Source organism: Phoca vitulina, unplaced genomic scaffold, assembly GCF_004348235.1.
Source record: "Phoca vitulina isolate PV1807 unplaced genomic scaffold, GSC_HSeal_1.0 scaffold3, whole genome shotgun sequence".
NCBI lineage: Eukaryota > Metazoa > Chordata > Mammalia > Carnivora > Phocidae > Phoca > Phoca vitulina.
Window position 1 is genome coordinate 1,967,908 of NW_022589706.1, and position 20,549 is coordinate 1,988,456.

General features: G+C 48.9%; 1 protein-coding gene across 1 annotated transcript in view; it reads right to left on the minus strand.

The window, feature by feature from the left end:
* SLC2A9 (solute carrier family 2 member 9) overlaps positions 1-20,549 on the minus strand; it is a 220,925-nt gene that overhangs the window by 50,379 nt on the left and 149,997 nt on the right. Inside the window, exons 8-9 of the mRNA XM_032399871.1 lie at positions 11,755-11,942; positions 3,350-3,460 (exon numbers count right to left, since the gene is read on the minus strand). Of these exons, the coding sequence (XP_032255762.1) occupies positions 3,350-3,460; positions 11,755-11,942 (299 nt within the window). The remainder of the gene's footprint in view (positions 1-3,349; positions 3,461-11,754; positions 11,943-20,549) is intronic.

Below are 20,549 nucleotides of genomic sequence, written 5' to 3' on the forward strand. Positions count from 1 at the left end.
ACTGTCAAAATCTCAGGAAGAAGAAAACAAATTGGGAAGTCCTTTTCGAGGTGGCTGCCTCACAGGGTGGGATGAAACAGTGTCCATATCTTTGGAAGCAAGGGAATAAAAACTTTGGAAAGGCCATGGGATTTACTGCGTACTGACTGTCAGCTTTGCTGCAGCGGGCCTTCCTGCGCTTTGAGGTTTGCTTCCACAACAGTTCTGGAAGGCGCTGGATTCGTCTCCTGGGGCTGCGTCACCACAAACATAGTGGTTGAAAGAAACACAATCTCCTACAGCTCTGAGGACAGAAGTCTAAAACACGTCTCGGGGGCAAAAATCACAGCGGTTGGCAGAGCTGTGATCCTTCTGGGGGCTCTAGGCAAGAATCTGTTCCTAGCCTGTCCAGCTTCCGGAGGCCACCTGCTTGCCTCGTGGCTCCTTCCTCCACCAAAGCCAGCAACTGCCACTCCAACCTCTGCTTTTGTCCCCACATCTCCTTCTCTGACTCTGACCCCTGCCTCTCTCTTTCACTTTGAAGGACCCTCGTGATGACACGGGGCCACCTGGTTAATCCAGGATGACCTCCCTATCTCCAGATCCTTAACGTCTTCACACCTGCAAAGGCTCTTTTGCGATGTAAGGTGACATACTCGTGCTTCCAAGAATCAGGACGGGGACACTGGGGGACCAGGATTCTGCTTACCACAGGCAGGCCCGGTTATGTCCATTTTAAAGATGACAAATAAATTCAGGGATGTTGGGCAATTTTCACCAGGCCACTCAGCTAGTAGATGGGTGGTTAGGATTTGAATTCAAAGCTGCCAGCCCCACAGCCTCAGCTCTTTCTCCCCCGAACACATTGTTCCATCTCAGACTCCTAGCCTCATGCTGGAGTTAATCTCGAGGTACTCCGGGGATGAGGGTGAAGGCCACCATGTTAAGAACTACTCCCAGTGGACTATTCTGCATCTCCAGTTCCTTTAGATGAGACACTGGGAGGGGTGCAGATGACTGGGGCCGTGTGCACGGGACCTGTGGACAGGCTCCCCAATGCACTGCCCTTGGCTTCACCTGGCTAACGCCTGCTGGACCTTCAGTGCTCGCCTTCCTGGGCCCTCTTCCAGGAAGCCCTCCCAGGAGAGTTCATCCCAGTGTTGCACGTGGTACGTGTCTGTTTCTGGATCTTTCTCTCTAGAACACGACAACTTCACTGGTGACCTCCAGGCACAAGCAGGATATGGGTGTGGAATGAACGCAGGCATGAATGAATGATGCCTCCATGAGAGCTATGAAGCCGCCGCTCCCCACAGTGGGCCCACACGGCGGTCCCTGCTTCTCTAGAACGCATGTGCCAGGTGACCGTGGTCCATCGTGCTCCACACTTGAAGGCAGCAGCAGCTCGACTCCCCGTCTGAGTTTACAAAGGTCCTCTCTATGGGCAAGGGCAGTGCCCTTTTATTTATTTATTTATTTGAGCGAGAGGGTGTGCATGAGCTGGGGGGGGAGGGCAGAGGGAGAGAACCTCAGGCAGAGTCCCTGCTGAGCCTGGAGCCCCATGTGTGGCTCAATCCCAGGACCCCGAGATCATGACCTGAGCTGAAATCAAGAGTCTGATGCTCAACTGACCGAGCCACCCAGGCAAGGGGCAGTGTCCTTATTACTGAAATGGGGAAACTGAGGCAGAGAGCTGTTGAATAACTTCCCCAGGGTCACGCAGCTCAAAAGGGACAGAGCAGGGATCAGAATCCAGGCGGTGTGGCTCTGCCATCCAGGCTCCGAGGGGACACGCTCCAGAGCCCCGCCCCGCAGACAGCGGGGAGAGAACTGACCGTACAGCCGATTTCTGAAGAGCCACAGAGCCTGCACGGCTGGTGTTCAGTCACAGGGGCGACGATCAGCATGCTCTCACACTTCAACAAAACATGTCTCAGACAAGAACGAAGGAAAGTAAGACGGAAAGCAAGTCTGGCACGAGGTCATGTGAACAAAAGCAGGGTGACTACTGCGTAAGAACAGAACACACCCGTGCACAGAAAAGCCAAGGGGAGATTTTGCCAAATGTATGTATGTTTGTAGATTTCTTCTTCGGTTCTTCCTGCTTTTCTGAATTGTACACATGTACCCTAATGAGCTCATGATGATTCCTTACAACAACAAAATACTTTACCGACCCCCAACCCCCAAACAAACCCTGTTGTTTCCCACCATTTCCATTCCAGACAGCGTTTCCATGGATCAACGTAAGCATGCATAGCCACGTCGGGGGTGGGGGGCATAACTCAAAACGAGAATTTTGTGAAACTCCCAGATTGTGAAATGGTGAGATATTTTCCTCTAACAAAAAGACCGTGAGTGAAAGGAGGAGACGCACGTCAGTCCTCAACACTTTCCCGACACCCATCTTTAGAAGCATCTTGTTAGAATGACCCATTATGAGCAAGGAGCAAAATAAAGCGTTCTGTCGAAAGCAAGTCAGAAATGGGACTGGAAGTCTCTGCATGTCTGCGCTGCATCAATCCTGTCAGCAGAAGTCGGAGCAAGGGAGGAAATAAATGAGCTCCTCCATGAAGGTCTGAGAACCTCACTCTGATTCTACCCGCCTCTCTATCCTTTGGAAAGGAGCCCCGTCGTGGACGGTGTGCCTACAGTGTGAGGCAAGACCACACACCTACGAGGTAGAAGAGAATCAGACATCTAAAAGGGGAAACTGAAGCTCAGAGAGGTTGAGAGCGTTGTCCAGCATCTCTCAGCCAAGAAATTCCAGAGCCAGGATTCAAATCTAGTCTGGTCTGATGGCCCCAACCCGTGCAGTTTCTGTGAAATTCTGAAGTCTCCTAACTCCCTCCCTGCAGTATGTTTATTGTGCATCTTTGAGGTTGAGAAAGGAGGATGAACTCTGCGTCTTCCTTTGGACACTTCTGCTGACTATTAAAGTCACACTCTGTTACAGTGATCGACTGGAATGTCCTCTCTCCTTTCCTTTGCCTGCAAACTCCTACATATTTGGGGTAGAAAGATGACAGCTAATGGTTTGGAAATATTTTCAAGTCATGGCAATGGACCTTAGGCTCACAGGGACACTGATCTGGACCCCCAGGGAGAAATGGCCCTTTTTACTGGGTGCTCCATCATCTGTGACCAGGTGAGAGTTCAAAGGGAGCGATATATTAAAAGAAAGACAATAGGTAGGAGAGCAAAATATAGATAATATTCTCCAGACAGGTGAAACATCTTAAAATTCAGACACCTTCGGAGCGACAAAGGACATGCTCCTTTAAAGGCAAGCACGTTTGCTCCCTGGGGGGTCCCATGGCACTGTTCACCCCACTATGATGTTCTCAGGAATAACCCTCAGTTTACTTACAGAGAAGATAGCAGCCAAAGTCTCGATGCCACCGGTGCTCAAGGTGATGTATGGGATCTTTTCTGGCGAGATCCCAGCTTTTTCAAAGATGCTATTGGTGTAGAACCAAATCTATAATGCAGGAAAGAAAAACAAGGGAGAGTCGGTGAAAGGCATCTATTTCCAAAATTAAATTCAGGTGCAAGGTGGCCTCTGAGATTTGCTGCTACATCCAGCATGGAGCTGTGTGGTGTGGCCAACTATTTGTTTTCTTCCTTCTCCCACCTTTGCCCCTTCCTCATTACTAACAGAACTACGGTACTGGGAGCAACACGTGCTGAGCTAATTGTGGCGATGAGATAGGAACAGAAATCTCCTTAAAATGAGCTTTCCACCAACGAGGTGTGATCCCATTTTTTGCCCTTCCTCCTTTCTGCTGTCAGGATGGTAAACATGATGGCTGGAGCTTCAGCAGCCCTCTTGGATCACTAGGTGACCTCAGGACAGCATTGTAGCGTCCATGGGAACTTTGTGAGAAACTGAAAAGGTTCCTGATCTACAAGACACTTTACTGTCATCCACTAGAAAACTGTTACAATAAATCTCTAATGGGGACAATGTGAATGATGCCCTGAGGGTTGTGCAACACACAACCTACACAACTACACACAGAGCCCCTGCTTTGGGATGGAAGCCACCTGTTCAGAAGCTAGAGCGAGAAGTTAGAAGGAGCCTGTGTCCTTGCTCACCAGAGTGATTCTATAATTGATTAACCAAACCTGGGCATCTTTGAGAGTGTTAATAACTCGTTCGGAACAAGAGGCATAAATCTGGATTGCCCTGTGCAAACCAGGATGTGTGGTCCTGGGACTGCTGTACCATCCTTCCCAATTTTCCTCGATGTGAAGTTAGGTCAGTGTGGAGGATTCTGCCACTTGAGACCAAACCTAACCCTAATGACACTCATGGGGCTTCGGGCAATCACTGACTGGAGGTTGGAGACCTGGCTCCGTGTTGAACTGGCTGTGTGACCTCAAGTAATTCACTCTGTCCTGCTGGGCTTCTTTCCCCTTCTCCAAGAGGATAGCCATGCCCCTCCTGTGGAGTGTCCAGATTGGGTAAGAATTGTCACTGTTCACTATTTACTCAAAATTTCGGGTCCACAGGCTGGACACGAGTCATTTGTGTCCTCCCAATCCCAGCCATTTTCTTAAAAAGAGCATGAGTTTGTTAAATATAGAAAACCAAGCTGTCCTTTACATGACATCTGACAAGGAAACCTGCTGCCTTCGGGGGCCTTGGAAGCATTTACACCCTGATCGTTATTAAGCAGAAACATTAGAGCTCGTTGCTTATAACTTGTCAGGCCCGACGGTGGCTGGCCACGCTCTTTGCATTTGGCTCTTACTTCGTTTTTGGAAAAAGCTCTCATTTCTACAAATTTGTCTTGTTACCGGCATTTGTTTAGCAAAACATTTTTCATGCACTGGGGGAGAAGATATAATTTAGGAACTACACATATCTACAGATGGCTTATCTTTTAGTGAGGGGAGTATCTTCTTAAAGTTATAGACGCACTCAGAGGCCAGTAAAAACGACTGTATGTATTTCTGTGAGCTGGCATGGACGCATCTCTCGGCAAAATGCGTTTTAAGGTTCTCATAAAACAAAGACCCTCTTGCTGGTGTCTGCCCCACATTTGACTGAGCTGATAAATTAGAATTTTAGATTCTACCTTTGCTTCCACATTCACCGAGTACAGAAGTGGCTCCTGATAAATTCATTCTTAGGGCTCTGACAGAAGCTAAAATTGTTCCAGAAAACCCCAATCTTCACCGGATTTGTTTGTATAATCTCCTCCCCTTTGGAAAGTAACTGTGATCTTCAGAGTTGGATCAAAGGGGCTTAAATGTCTTTCTTAATCTTTACCCAGATTCACTGATTTTTAATAGCCAAGGCTCTATGGGCCCCTTCCATCCCCCAGAATACTCTGCTGCCTCAGTCTGAACCCAGGGCTGCCAGTCCCTGGTTGATTCCACGGGATACGTGCTCTCCTATGGGAGCTGTGCGTGCCCTGGCCTCCTTCCTGCTCCTCACACCCCCTGCAACCTTCCCTGCTTCCAATTCTTCCTGAACCCCCTCAGGTGTTCCAAGGTTAGTGAAGAGGGTCGCACTGCATAAAATTACACACTCATTGGGGGTGGTGCTTATGAAAGTGGCTCTGGAGTCATTTCATAGTAAATGCATTTATCCCTTGAGAGGCAGAAATCCCCCTTTGGACCATCTCCCCCATTCCAGGGCTTGCAAGGAGGTCCTGCTGGGCTGCTCCCAGGAGGGGGTGGGGGGAGGAGGCCTGCCCATCACACAAATTGCCTGTCTCCTTCTGCCGGCTCCAGAAGCCATTTCTCTCCGGCTGAGTCATCTTATAGAGCAGGCGGGTAACGGCCTCTGTCTCTATCCCACTGAGGTTTACATGATCTGGCAGTTCGAGAGCGTTACACACCATGGAAGCACGTGGAAAGGTGGGGTGTGTCCCGCAGCAAACCCTCCCCGAGGAGTGTGCTTTGTGTTGATCTCATCCATGACACCATCACGCTCTCAGGTTGCCGACAGTCTCCTCCCTCGGGGGCGGATGGTGGACTGGAAGGAGCCACAGTTTGGAGGCGTGAACACCTGATTCCAACCCCAGGGCTGCCTCTGAGGAACTGTGGGTCTGTAGGCAAGGGACTACATGTCTCTAAAGAAGGTAAAAAAAAATCTGTCTTTCAGGGTGGTTGTAAAAATGTTTAAAGTGACAAAGTAAAGCATCTTTAAAAGATTTTATTTATTTTAGAGAGAGAGCGAGCTCGTGTGCGAGTGCGAGTGGGGGGAGGGGCAGAGGGGGAGGGAGAGGGACAAGCAGACTCCGCACTGAGCATGGAGCCCGACGTGGGGCCCGATCTCAAGACCTTGAGACCATGACATGAGTCAGGCGCTTAACCCACTGAGCCACCCAGGTGCCCCAAGCATCTTTTATAGAATTGGTACATAACAAATGGGGGGGTATCATTCTAGAAGATTTCCATCTCTCTACTGAGACACCATGGCTCTTTGGTAAAGGAAAATGTCAGTTATGCACATGCCTTGGGGAGGAAGGCCCTCTGGGGCTGCTTCTCAGCCTGCTTCTTGGCTGCCTGCCTCCAGGGCCCCAAAGCCCTCCTTCCTAACTCCTGACACAGTGTGTTAGAGACCTAGCATAACACGCGTCATCATTTTCAACTCTCTCAACAGCTTGTGAAGGTGACATTGCCTTAGGATCAGAGAGACCACACACAGCCGGTGAGACCAGAGCCGGGTGCAGACCCAGGCTGTTTGCTTCCGGCCCCACGGCTCTTCCACGGCTCGGCCTCTGCTGGGGCTGTCCGTTCCCCTGGCTGACTGGAGATTCCTCTTCGATCCATCATCCCCCCCCCACCCCCGTAACCAGGAGGCTCCTCGCCGGTGAGAGACAGAACATTCGCACAAAAGTCTGGTTTTCATGCAAAGGACAAACTGCTCAGGAGGAAGGCAGTTGCAGAAAATAAGGAATTTTAAGTGACAGGTCTAATTTTAGAGGAGGGAATTTGAAAGCCATTGTGAGAAGGAGGGAAAAAACAACCCCACACTGAAAAGGAATTTAGAAACAACTAAATGTTAAATCCAACTTCTGCTTGATTTCTAAGGTATGCGGAAACTATTCATTGACTTCTTAGCGAAAATGCACTGGGCAATATGTAATGTTCGCTTAATATGGTGATTGCCACCTGGAGGTAATTTTCCTCCCAGGGGACATTTGGCAACGTCTGAAGACATTTTTGGTTGTCACAACTGGTGGGCTAGCCTACTGTCATCTGGTGGGCTGAGGCCAGAGATGCTGTGAAACGTTCTATGGTACGCAGGACAACCCCCCATGACACGGGATTTTCCGGCCCCAAATGTGCATAGTGCTGAGGCTGTGAATGGCTCGGTTAGTGCAGGCGCCTGGGCCTTAGAGAAAGGCTGGCCAAGCCTGGGCAGGTGCTCCAGGGCAGGATACCTGGGGCCAGGAAGTGTGAGTCTGACAGCACAGGCACCCCTTCCTCTGTGACCCTGAGCAAGTGCTTGGCCCTCTGGAAACCTCATTTCTTCTTCTAGAAAATGAGGATGGCACCATTTGCCCTGCAGGACATTTGGGGCTGGAATAAAGTGATCAATGGGGAGATTCCTAGCAGTATTTGCAATGTCTTCAACTATAGACCATGTCCCCCCAAATAATTTCTGAGACAATTAAGGGAAGAAAGCAAGTTTTAAAGGGCATTTGCAGTTTTCCATCTGGTAGACAGCATTCCTCCTTGTCTCACGCATTATTTGGATTGAGAGGCAAGAGGTGCAGGGGAGAACTGGACTGAAGCACAGGGCTCTGAGGCTGAGGTGGCTGCCAGCCAGTGTTTGTCCTTTTGTATGTAAAAGGGTGTCAGACTTGTCGCATTGGCTGCCTAGGGATGACCTTGGGACACAGCCCAGGGACACATATGGGGATGCTCGAAGGGGGCCTTAGGGACCCTCCCCGCTCAGGGCTCAAGCGGCTAGACCTTGTGGCCAAGTGGCTGGGGCTCAAATCCCCTTTCTACCACTTGTAGCTGTGTGACCTAGGGAAAGTCTCTCAACGTCTCTGTGCCTAACAGCATGTCTGACTCACAGGACAGACACGGGGACAACTTCTGGCTCATGTTAAGTGCTAAATGAATGTTTGCTTTATTATTATTACAGCCGAGCAGACAGAGGCTGGGGGAGGGTAGTGATTGGCCTAGGCTTCCCACTGCAGGCTTGTGGTCACAGTGAGACAGACAGCCAGGCCTCTGGATATGGGTCCAGAGCTTTTTGCTCCATGTCCAGTTAAGCATGCCAAGCGGGAAGTATTACTTCTGACTTAAAGATTAAAAATAATCCTAAACAAACAATAAATAGAAGGAGACTACCTGAACATAATAAAGGCCATACATGACAAGCCCAGAGCTAACATCATACTCAGCTAATATCATATCATAATATCATCATACTCATCAAACTGAAAGCTTTTCCTCTAACATCAGAAACAAGACAACGATGCCCACTCTCACCACTTCTAGTCAACGCAGTACTGGAAGTCCTAGCCAGTGCAATTAGACAAGAAAAAGAAAGAAAAGTCACCCAAAGCAGAAAGGAAGAAGTAAAATCATCACTATTTGCAAATGACATGATCTTAAATGTAGAAAACCCTGAAGATAGCACACACACACACATTGTTAGAACTAATAAATTTGGTAAAGTTGCAGGATACAGAATCAACATACAAAAATCAGTTGTGTTCCGGGCGCCTGGATGGTTCAGTCGTTAAGTGTCTGCCTTTGGCTCAGGTCATGATCCCAGGGTCCTGGGATCAAGTCCCGCATCGGGCTCCCTGCTCAGCAGGAAGCCTGCTTCTCCCTCTCCCCTTCCCCCTGCTTGTGTTCCCTCTCTCGCTGTGTCTCTCTTTGTCTCTGTCAAATCAATAAATGAAAAAATAAAAATCTTTAAAAAAATGAAGAAAAAACCAAAAATCAGTTGTGTTTTTGTATACTAACAATGAACCATCTGAAAGGGAAATTACGAAAATAATTGTATTTACAATAGCATAAAAAAATACTTGGGAATAAAGTTAACTAAGGAAATGAAAGACTTTTGTACTGAAAACTAAAAAACACTAAGGAAATAAATACACAAATAAGTGGAAAAATACTCCGTTCATGGATTAGGATATTTAATATTATTAAAATGGCTACACTACCCAAAATGATCTACAGATTCAATGCCATCCCTATTAAAATCCCAATGGCATATTTTCCAGAAATAGAAAAAAATCCTAAGATTCACCTGGAACCATATCTTTAAAAAGAACAAAACTGAAGGCATCATATTTCCTCTTTTCAAAATATATTACAAAGCAACAGTAATTAAAACAGCGTGATACTGACATAAGACAGACATATAAACTAAGGAAACAGAACAGAGATACCAGAAATAAACCCATATGTGGTCCACTGATTGCTGAAGGGTGCCAAGAATATTCAATGGGGAAAGGATAGTCTGGCAAATAGTGTTGGAAAAATTGGATACCCACATACAAAAGAATGAAAACGGATGCTAATCTTCACTCAAAATGGATTAAGATTTTAAACACAAGAACTGTAAAAATCCTAGAAGAAAACATAGGGGAAAAACTTTGTAACATTGGTCTTGGCAATGATTTTTTTTTTTTGGAGACGACACCAAAAGCAAAAATCAACAAGTGTGACTACATCAGACTAAAAAGTTTCTTCACAGCAAAAAAAAAAATAATCGACAGAGTGGAAAGGTAATCTACAGCGTGGGAGAAAATATTGGCAAACCATATATCTGATAAGGGGTTAATTACCAAAATATATAAGGAACTCCTACATCTTAATAGCAAAACAAAATAAGATAAAACAAAACCCCCCAAGGCCTCCAAACAACTCCATTAAAAAATGGGCAAAGGACTTGAACAGACATTTCCCAAAGAAGACCTACAAATGGCCAACAAACACATGAAAAGACCCTCGACATCACTCATCATCAGAGAAACGCAAATCGAAACCACAGCAAGATATCACCTCACAGCTGTTAGGATGTCTATCATAAAAAAAAAAAGTGCTGGTGAGGATGTGGAAGAATTAGAACCCTTGCACACTGTCAATGGGAATGCAAACTGGTGCAGCTGCTCTGGAAAATGGTATGGAGGTTCCTCAAAAAATCAGAACTGCAATATGAGTCAGCGTCCCACTTCTGGGTTTTTATCCAGATCGAAATCAGGATCTTGAAGAGATATCTGCACTCCCATGTTCAATGCAGCACTATTCACGGTAGCCAAGGTGTGGAAATATCCTAAATGTTTGCCAGTGGACTAATGGATAAAGAAAATGTGGTATGTGTACGCATGATGGAATGTTATCCGGCCTTGACAAGGCGGGGTATCCTGCAGCATGTGACCACATGGATGAACCTGGTGGACACCATGCGGAGGGAAAAAGCTGATCACCAACACTGTATGCTTGCACTTCCGTGAAGTATCTAAAGTAGCCAAACTCATAGAAGCAGGGAGCACAGTGGTGGTTGCTAGGGGCTGTGGGAGGAGGAAATGGGGGGCTGCCAATCAACAGGTGCAAAGTTTCAGTGAAGCAAGATATATACGCTCTGCAGATGGGCTGTAGGACACTGTGTCTACAGTTCACAATCCGGCATTGCGCACCTGAACGTTTGTTAAGGAGGTGGATCTCATGTTAAATGTGCTCACGACAATAGCAAAACTGATGAAAGGCAGTCACTATGAGGAGGGTGGGATACCTGGAAGCTCAGACCTCCCCAATGCCGGCCCTTGGAGCAGACAAGATGGTTTCTCCCCATCCCATGCCGATGCAGTGGGGTTTACAGATACACCCTAGTGGGATTTACGTAGGAAGTTATATAGGGAATGCAAATTGGAAAATTATGTCCCGGGAGAGGAGAGAATTCTGTTTAGAAATGTCATGGTTCTCAATCCAAATGCCTCATTAAATACAGATTCTATATGTGGCTTTTACTACTCTAAATGTTAGCTCTAAGAAATGGATCTGCCCCCTCTCTACCTTCTCAGAACAGGGAGGGAGGCTTTGAGCCTGGAGGTGCAAAGAGGAGGAAAGGGCAGCCCCTGTCCAAGGCCGTGCCCTTGGCCCAGGCCCCTCCTCCTCCTGCTGACTTTAACCAGACCAAGGAGCAGGGTAAAAACAAGTAAGTTGCAAGATGATTTCATTTCATCCCAATGTTTCCAAAAATAGAATCAAGAGTAGTTGAAATGCGGCAAAACATGATGGTTGGAAGTTTCCAACCTTTCCGTCACCTTTCCCTCTCCGGACAGGGACGCCTCCCCTTCTATGTCATCTCCCCAAACACGCCCCAAACCCCCTCCCTGCTGACTTTCAGGGGATGCCAGGCTCATGAATGCAGCGGAGCTGTTTTGTCTGGGGCTCTGTGGAAGGTCCCCTTTATCCTGTTGAAATCAGCCCAACCAAGAGTACTTTTATTTAAATCATCTTTCACTGACAACTTCCTAATACCCATTTTAGTAAGAAATCTGAGTTTTGGGGATCAGAAATTATAATGGTAGGCAGCATTTATTAAGGGGCAACTGTGTAGCTGCTGCGTTGAACACTCTGCATGGATTATTTCTTTCAGTATTACGTCAGCCCGTTTTACAGATGAGGAAACTGAGGATGGATCAGATGGTGGGATTGCCCGATGGTGCAGAGCTGGTGGAGGTTGCAGAGCTGGGACCAGATCCTGGTACTGAGGCCCAAGCCCTGCCCCACCCTCCCCTCCCCTCCCTCTAGTTCCTCCCTTTGCACAGGGATGCTTACCGCGTTGAGACCGCAGAGCTGGTAGCAGGCCATGGTGGTGACCACAGTGAAAACCTGCCAGCGCACGAGGGGACACCGGAGCAGCTCCAGCACAGACACCAGCTGGACGTTCCTCTGCACGTGGCTCTCCATCAGGACCTCCTCCACCTCTCGGGAGACATCCTCTTTGCCCAGGAAAGTCTGGAAGGCTGCAAACAGGGGCAATCACAGATTTTTAGTAGGGATCAGGATGTTTGCCGAGTCTGACGCTGGGCTCTGTGCGGATAGTCCCACCACCCAGACCCACACATTGTCAGGGAGATAGCTGGCAGGGGTCTTTGAAACCATGAAATTCCAAGCCTTTGTTTGGAAATAGGAAAACAGAGGCCTAGAGATGTGCGGTGATCTGCCCAAGGTCACCTGGTTGGCCAGGAGAAAAGCCAGGAGAGAACAGGAGTCTCCTGATTGCCCCCAGAGGGAAGAGGAGCACGTCCAGGGTTCAAGTTCCATTGCGATCACAGCGCATCGGTCCATTGTTTATAACCATTCCTGCCTCACATGGCTCTGTTAGTAATGGGATGATGTATATACACTAACCCCTAGCTCAGAGCTTCGCACACAGGAGGTGTTCTTTTGATAAATATTGATTGAACGCCTCCTGTCTGCCTGGCCCTGGGTGCTCATCCTTGTTGGAGGTATTCAGATGGTCAGACTGCCTGCCACTTGGCCAGGATGCTGGGAGTGGATTCTATCATCGGGAGGAGAACTGAACTAAATGCTCTCCAAGGCCCTTTCCATATGACCCTGGGGAACACAGGAACCGTGGGTGGACATATTCTCAAAGAGCTAGTCTTCCCAGGATTCAAAATTACCCTTGTGACTTATGCCTTTTCCAGGCTGAACACTGCAAATTTCCAGCCTCAGGGAATCTGCCATTTGTTACCAAGCCCTTAATTGTGCAAACCTCCATGTATATAGATGCAAAGGTGGGCGGACTGATTAGACCCCCGAGATCATGATAATCAGATAACAGGAGACACTTTTAGAACACGGATTTAAATATCCAGGGCTCTAGTATCTATCCTACAGAGAGAGGTGGCTTTGGTGACGGCTCCTGCGGACAGTCCATCCCAGACACAGTGGGCATCAGCCTTGAAAACACTGCTCTGCACTGCAGGGCATGTGAAATTGCTCTTCTTAAGTAGCAGGAAAATAAAGGCTATTAAACTTGCTCCAGATTCTACAAAAAGCAAGCCCATGAAGCCTCTGGGGTGTTATTATTTCCAGTAGTACAATGAAAACGGCTTCAGAATCTTTCTTTTGTAAGCGATGATTTAATACTTTTCTTAGTATTTTATTAAGGATAAATGGAAGAAGTAGCCAAATGAGTAACGTTTCCACATCATTCACTACACCATAGTATTGCTAACACTGTCTCAAAGTTCAAAACGCAACACTCATTTGATAAAGTCATCCTAAAGTTTTAGGGCAGAAAAATATTTCTTTCTCCTTCCTGACATACATGCTTTCCATGTAAAATAAAGAGAAATTTATAGCCTATTTTTTTTTCCTTTCCCACCTTGGCTGCCGGGAAGCTCTCAGCTAAATTTGATGCTCAGCTCTTTAACAGTTTCCTGGAACAAAATCTCTCTTTCTTAAAAGCTGTGATCTCCTTCTTTTAAAGCATCGATTTAATTACCTGCTGTATATGTGTTCATAAAAATAGTTTCTACTTGCTCCACATCCTTTATTTTTTTAAAGATTTATTTATTTATTTTAGAGAGAGAGTGTGTGGGGGTGGGGGGGCAGAGGGAAAGAGAATCCCAAGCAGACTCCCCTCTAAGCACAGAGTCCGATGCGGAGCTCAGTCCCAGGACCCTGAGATCATGACCTGAGCTGAAATCAAGAGTTGGACGCTTAACCGACTGAGCTACCCAGGTGCCCCTCCACACACCCCTCTTACAAGTTTCCTGTGACTGGGTGAGGAAGAGTATCTGGTGAGGGAGAGCATCATGGCAGACACGGAGATGCACCACTCACTGATGGATGAAGGGGGCAGGAAGGGGGCGGGCGGCCTCCTGTGATAAATCCTAATGCCATCCTCTCTCCGGAGGCCACACTCCTGCGGTCAAGTGGAGACATGGCCTCGCATCCTCCACTGCCTCAGCTTCTAGGTCCACCTGAGCTGGGCCTGACTGGCGTCCGGGATGCTCGGGGGATGGGGATGGGGGGGGGAGGTTGGCACTGCCAGGCCCTGCTGACTGGCGGACAGTTGAGTTTCAGGCTCCCCAGGCTGATGCTCAGGAGCACACAGCCCTTGGGGGAGAAGCACTGGCTTTTTTAAGGGACAGTCTCAGGGCCCCCCCCAGGCCCAATTCTCGGCACGTACGAGCTCCAGGCAGTGTGCCAAGTACAGCAGCTGGAGGGACAGAAGCTAAAGACCCCGCACAGGCAGCGTCCTCATCAGTCACTCACTTTTCCTAACGTGCATTCTGTGGAATGCCGATTCCCAGAGAAGCTCCATGGAATAAAATGCCTTGGTCAAAGAAGTTTAGTAGCATTGTACACTCTATCTCTTGGTTCAAATGTCACGTTAATTACATAATAAACGTTCTGATAAGTCCTGCATGAAGACACCCATTTAATTTTTGTTTTGCTCCACATTTCCTGCATATATTTGCTGGAGCACCTACTCACAACCTGCAGAGGATCGTCAAGAAATTTTATTCTATGTGACATGTGTCACAGTGGGAATGAATCCAGGATGTCCCCATGGCCTGGAGGAAGAATCCCAATGGAGGACATGGATCAGAGAGTAGAGGCAAATATCACATCATGAAAAGCAGAAAGAGCCCAAATGTCCTCCCAAATAAATCCATATTCTAGTCCCCAGAACCTGCTCATAGGTTAGCTGATATGGCCACAGGGACTTCGCAGATATGATCGAGTTAAGGATCCTGTGATGGGGAGGTTATCCTGGATTATTTGGGTGGGCTCAATGTTATTATGAGGATCCCTGTAAGAGGGAGGCAGGAGGTCAGAGTCGGAGAAGATGTGTTAGAAACAGAGAATGGAGGGGATGCACTTTAAAGATGGAGTAGGGGTCATGAGCCAAGGAATGGGGGTGCCTCTGGAAGCTGGAGACCTTATAACACCTCGGTTTTAGCCCAGTGAGACCTCTTTTGGAGTTCTGACCTCCAGAACTGTAAGATAATAAATTGGTTTGGTTTTTTTTTAAAGGAATTGCTGAAAAATCTTGCTTCAGATAAGGCTTGACCCAGCAGCTCAAACTAAATCACTAAGTAAGTACCAAATTTCTTTCACGTATTCCTGTATCGTTTTAAGCCACTAGGTTTGTGGTAATTTGTTAGAACAGCCAAAGAAAACTAACACAGAGCCATTTTAATTAGACAGAGGTAGCTCCCCCCCAACTCCCACCACTCGCTTTCAGTGTGACATGGGAAAATCATCTGATCTCTCAAGCTTTAGAGTGCTCCTCTTGCCAGGTGGGGCTGACCTCAGCCCACCTATGTCTCTGGTCATTATGACAGCTCCTCAGGGCAAGGATGCAGAGCAGTAGCCCAGAGCCTGGCTCACTGCGAATGCAACACCCATAATGTCCCCTTGCATGGACAAGTGACACCAGCATCATGCAAAATCTAAAAAGGGCAAATTTGGGGTGTGTCTGCCCAGTGCTGTCTGAGGTCTAGGAGGAAGGGCTGGAAGGGACAGCGGCCACAAACTCCAACTGAGTAGCCACAAACCCAAGGCTTAAGCTCTAGAACCAGGCTGCTAGGGCTGGAGGCCTTGCTATGCCATGTCCCGGCTGGCCGACCGTGGCTGAATTGCTCAGCCTCTCTGTGCCCTAATAACGCCTGGCCTGTAGGCTGTGGCTTGCAGACCAGGTAATGGGCATACACCTGGAGAGGTGCCCAGCCCTGGAAGGTGCTCACTGAGTGTCCCACGTAGGTTGGGAAGCCCACTGGGGTGGGGCCCATGGGCTTCCCTAAAGGTCGGTCTGGCTTCTAGGCAAGGGCCTTCCTGGGGGCTGCCTCTCTGGGTGCACCAGAATGGAGGACAGGACTATCCTGGCAGCTAATTCTGCCTGAGTGTTCATGGCTGCCTGGAACTCGACTGCAAGAGATCCAAGAGATCCAGGTTGTCCCCCTGCCCAGTGAGGAAGGGTGTGGATGCTGGGTCAGGGCAGAATGTGGCAGAGCGGGGAGGTGGCTCACATGCCACATGTCAGCTGTACTCAAGTGGACAACACAGGCCTCGACCTCCACCGGGTGGGCCTGGGCGTCTGCTCCTGGCCAGAGCCTGGATGGCCTCAAGGATTTGGAAGTGGGCTGGTGTGCCGGTTAGGGACATGAGTGCAGTCCCGTAGAGCTCCGAGCTCCTTTCCTTCATGATCGCCAAGGGCTGAGCCCCAACACTCTGCCAGCCCAGTTTCACACTGGCGGTACGAAATGAAGAAATGAAGACGAGCAGGTGCTCTTGGCTTGGTCTGACTCACATATCTGAAGTTTCCAGATCAGTGGAGCTGTGTCTGAGGTTCTGCCTGTGCCTGGCCAACTCAGAGACAAGAGCTGGAAGCGGACTGCAGCCCACATCGGGCCCTCAAATACCCACCAGCGCCACGCCCCGAGCAAAACGTGGAGAGGTGTGCGGCAGGGAGGAAAGGTGGAGGTGGGCGGTGGGGACAGACTGACGGGGCTCTGTCTGGCATCTGCTGCCCACTAGCCTGGCGCCTGGGCCCGTCTCGAGCGCCTCGCGCACCTCTGCTTCCTCCGGTTCCAGACCATCTGGTGCGGTAACGCCCGCCTGGTCTGCGCGCACCTGTGACCAGGCAGGGACTGCCGTGGCAGGGTGGTTAAGGGCCCCGGCTCTGGGGCCACACTGCCTGGGGCTCAGATCCTCGCTTCTCTCCTCGTCACCTAGTCTGATGCCACGTGAGGTTCTTGATGTTTCTGTGCCTCAGTTTCCTTATCTGTAAGATGGACAGAGCAGCACCGGGGCTGTCTGCGGCGGTCAATGTCAGCACACACGAGGTCCTCGGAACACAACCGCTCTTAACGGGCGACGAGCACTGGAGGCCCGTGAACTGTTCCAGGAGGCACTTGCTATGCCCTTCACCCCTTCCTTCTTCTCTTTTTTCTTCCTTTTTAGCCTGACAAATGGTACAAAATGCTATAACCTTCCATTGTGGGTTGAATTGTGTCCCCATAAACAGATGTCGAAGTCCTAACCTGGTAACTGTGAATGTGACCTTATCTGGAAACAGGGTCTTTGCAGATGTGATTGTCAGTTAAGATGAGGTCACACCGGAGTAGGATGGGCCCTTAATAAGAGGAGAAGAGACACAGAGACAGACACACAGGGAAGACGGCCCCGTGCGAACGGAGGCAGAGCCTGGAGAGTAAAGCCACAGGAGGCCAAGGTCGGCGGGCACACGCCAGAAGCCGCGAGAGGAAGCAGGTCTTGCTGACAGGTTGACTTTGGACTCCTGGTCTCCAGAATGGGGAGAGAACCCCTCCTGTTTTAAGTCCCCGGTTTGCGGCGCTTTGTTAGGCGGCTACTGCCCTGGATGGCCTCTGTTAGCATTTCTCGCCTCCTGCTAAAGCAAAGTGCACAGCAGCCTGGGGACTTCCTTCGTGTGACCTGGAGGGCTGTGACAAGGCAGGCAAAGGGACTCCAGGTGGACATGGGGCCATGGGCCTTTGCAGTCTTGTGCCCAGCGCAGTACGGAGCTCCTCTTCCGCTCGGAGCGGGGCTCAGGGCTTCTAAAACTAAGAGGTTTCACTGAAGCATTTATTTTCAGCAGCAACTGGGATTGAAGTTTGCGTTTATTACCGACAGCAGTGGGATCCACAGCGGGGGATGCAGTAGAAGACACTGGAAGTCCTGTTTGTACTGTTACAACATCTCATTATGGACCGACCCTGGAGCCTTCCCACGAACCACATGAGGGTAATGGGGGCTCTGCCACGAGAAGGGGCTGACAGGGGGCCCCTCACCTTTGCTTTCAGTCTAGAGCGATACATTTCAGCTTACGTGTCCCATTGACCGGTCTTGGACTTGGGAATGGTAGTGTTTGGTTCTAATTGAATTAACTCTGATGAACGTACAGGCGGCTTATAAAGAATCCTCCAAAGAAGGCACGAATTAAGGTAAGACTGAGGTTTCTGCACAAAGACAGGAGCCAGCAACCACCTCTGCTCCAGGTGCGAGCCCACTGTCAGCTTCCCAACAGCAGGCGCCTGGCTGAGGTTCGAAAATTTAAGACATAAATAATCCACCTCTTCAAAGTAAAGGTGGCATTTTAAGGAGAGTGAGAAAAGTAGCAGCTTTTCAAAGGAGATTGCTCTGTGGAAAGAGATTTGTGGAAACGGTGCCATCACCATGTGGCCTGGGACCCAAAGTGCTGCACACGGGTCACCAGGTCAAATTCCCACATCTGCACATTAAAAAACAAAATCCCTGCAAACAGTTTCAAAAGCGTTCCTGTTTGAAAATACTCCAGATGAAGAGTTTCAGTGGGTTTTGCTAAATCATGGTAGTCAAAACATAAAAAGGCAACATTGTCTCCTGATTTTGCAGGAACAAAGGAGTGAAGCTGGGAGGGTGGAAATCTACCTGCTCCAGCCCCCCCCCCCCCAATCCCCAACACTGCATTCCTAGCAGATGGGACTGCAAGACAAATACCAAATTCCAAGTGTGTTAAGTTCAGCCAGCCTTGCTGCCGCCTTCCGTTTGAATCTACATTGTTTTCTGAGGTTCTTTTTGAGCTCTCATCACAATTCGGGTGTGATGGTGTGATGGGGACACCAGAGGAAACCACTGCTGTCAGCCCTGGTAAATGGAGCAGCTGGGAGCAGAGCCCCAGCAAGGGCTCCAAAACCCTTGCTCTGGATGCTCGGTTATGATCCCTGGGAATTTAGAACCAGAACTTTCAGATCTTCCCTCCTTCCCCCCGCCCCCTTACTGCTTCCTTCCTTCCTTCTTTCCCTGCCTTTCTTCCTAAGTCTTCATTCCATATCCTGAATTCTTGAAGAGCCTAGAAGCATGCTCAGGCTTCATCTCACCCATCCATTTGCCCATCACTTGCATCAGACTGAGCCAAAGGCCTGAGTTGTAAATCAGCACCAATTTCATTACACTTTGGAAGCACAGAGAAGATTGGTTTGAATTAACTCTTGCATTCTTTTTTCACCCAGAGCCCCTAAGTAACATTCCCTTCCTTCCAATCTCTAGAGGAAGGCCTGGAATCTGCCTCTGGAGCTGGGACCCTACTCACAAAGGGGCAGGAAACCATGCAGGGAGGGGACAAAGCACATTAGTGCAGTGTCGGGGGTGTCCTGAGGCTGGTAAATGGCTCTCACTGATGCTCCTCTCATCACTGTGGTCCTACCAGATCAAGGCAGGTGCTTACGCTGGTGTAAGGCTTACGACACCTCCTGCCAGAGGCTGGGTCTTATTCAGGGCCTGGCATGCAGCAGGTGCTCAGACCACGTTGGATGAATGTAACTGGTCCCTCCTCATATTTGCTTAGTCTGAAGAAGGAGATCCTCTGGGAGGAGAAGCCTAGATGTGGATAAGTTTGGACTCTTTGGCTCTGAGGTCAGAACGAGGACCAATGGCAGCAGCTGTGATGCATCAGAAGTCAGCTCACCACGAGGAGGAACTGACTGATGTGGCCAAGGGGAGATCGGGCGGTTTCACAAGCAGTGAGCTCCCCATCCCTGAAGGTGTGCAAGGAAAGGCATGATGACTACCTGTCAGAGATACTGTGGGAGGGACCCAGGCATTGAACAGAAAGAAGGACGAGGTCTCTTAAGCAAGTGGAGAACCCAAGAAGTGTTCAGGTTCCATGGAAGCCTGCGAGAGAACGAGATGAGGGCATCTAGGGGGCAGGGAGCAGACAGGACAGACGCTTTCAGTTTTAACTAGCTGTCCATGGGGAGAGAGGAAATGGCCTTAGAAATTCATAGTCAGTGAGTCCATTTCAAAAGGACATTTGCTTATGGAAAATAACCCTCCAGGAGGGGTCTGTTCTCTTGAGTCTCCAAGTCACTTAAATAGTTCATCTGATCTACTTGGGTCCTCTCCCTGTTCAGGCTCCCACTCTCGCCCTTGCACTTGAAGTAAAGGCTTCCCGTGGCTCACACCTCATATTCCTGGCCATGTTCTAATCACTAATTCCAAAGAACTTGAAGAAGGAATGAGAATTTTCATTTCCCAAGTGGAGAGAAAATCCTCTGGGCAGTGCGGTCAATTTCTGGGCTGGGATAGGAAGTTCTTATGTAATCAGATCTTGTACCAGTTAAAGACTCGTCTTCATACAAGGGGAGTCAAGAGACCAAGCAGGCAGGGGAGGCAACATTATTGTGTACCTACTATGTGCCAGACTTTGGGCTAGGTGTCTTACAGACCTTATCGAGATAACCTAGTGTTGTTCTGTTCTCTGAGCCTCAGAGGAATTGGGAAATGTACCAGAGATCACAGGTAGAAGGTGAGGGAGTCAGTGTTCCAGCTTGATCTTTCTTTGCACACACCTCAACGAATGATGAAAAGAAACCACAGAGATGAAAAGCTCACAGAACCAAATTCAGTTCATTTCAACTAACCTGCAGCTTTTTAGAGCTTGCTATGTGTGGGGGGATGCAAAAGTGCCCTGTGTTAGGGGAAGAAAAAGGCACAGTTTCTGCTCAGAAGGAGTCCTTTAGAGGAAGACAGAACACATCTCACTGCAACTCCAGGTGGATAGTGCTGGATGTGGGGCCTGCAGGAACCTCAGGAAACCCCCGCAAGTTCAG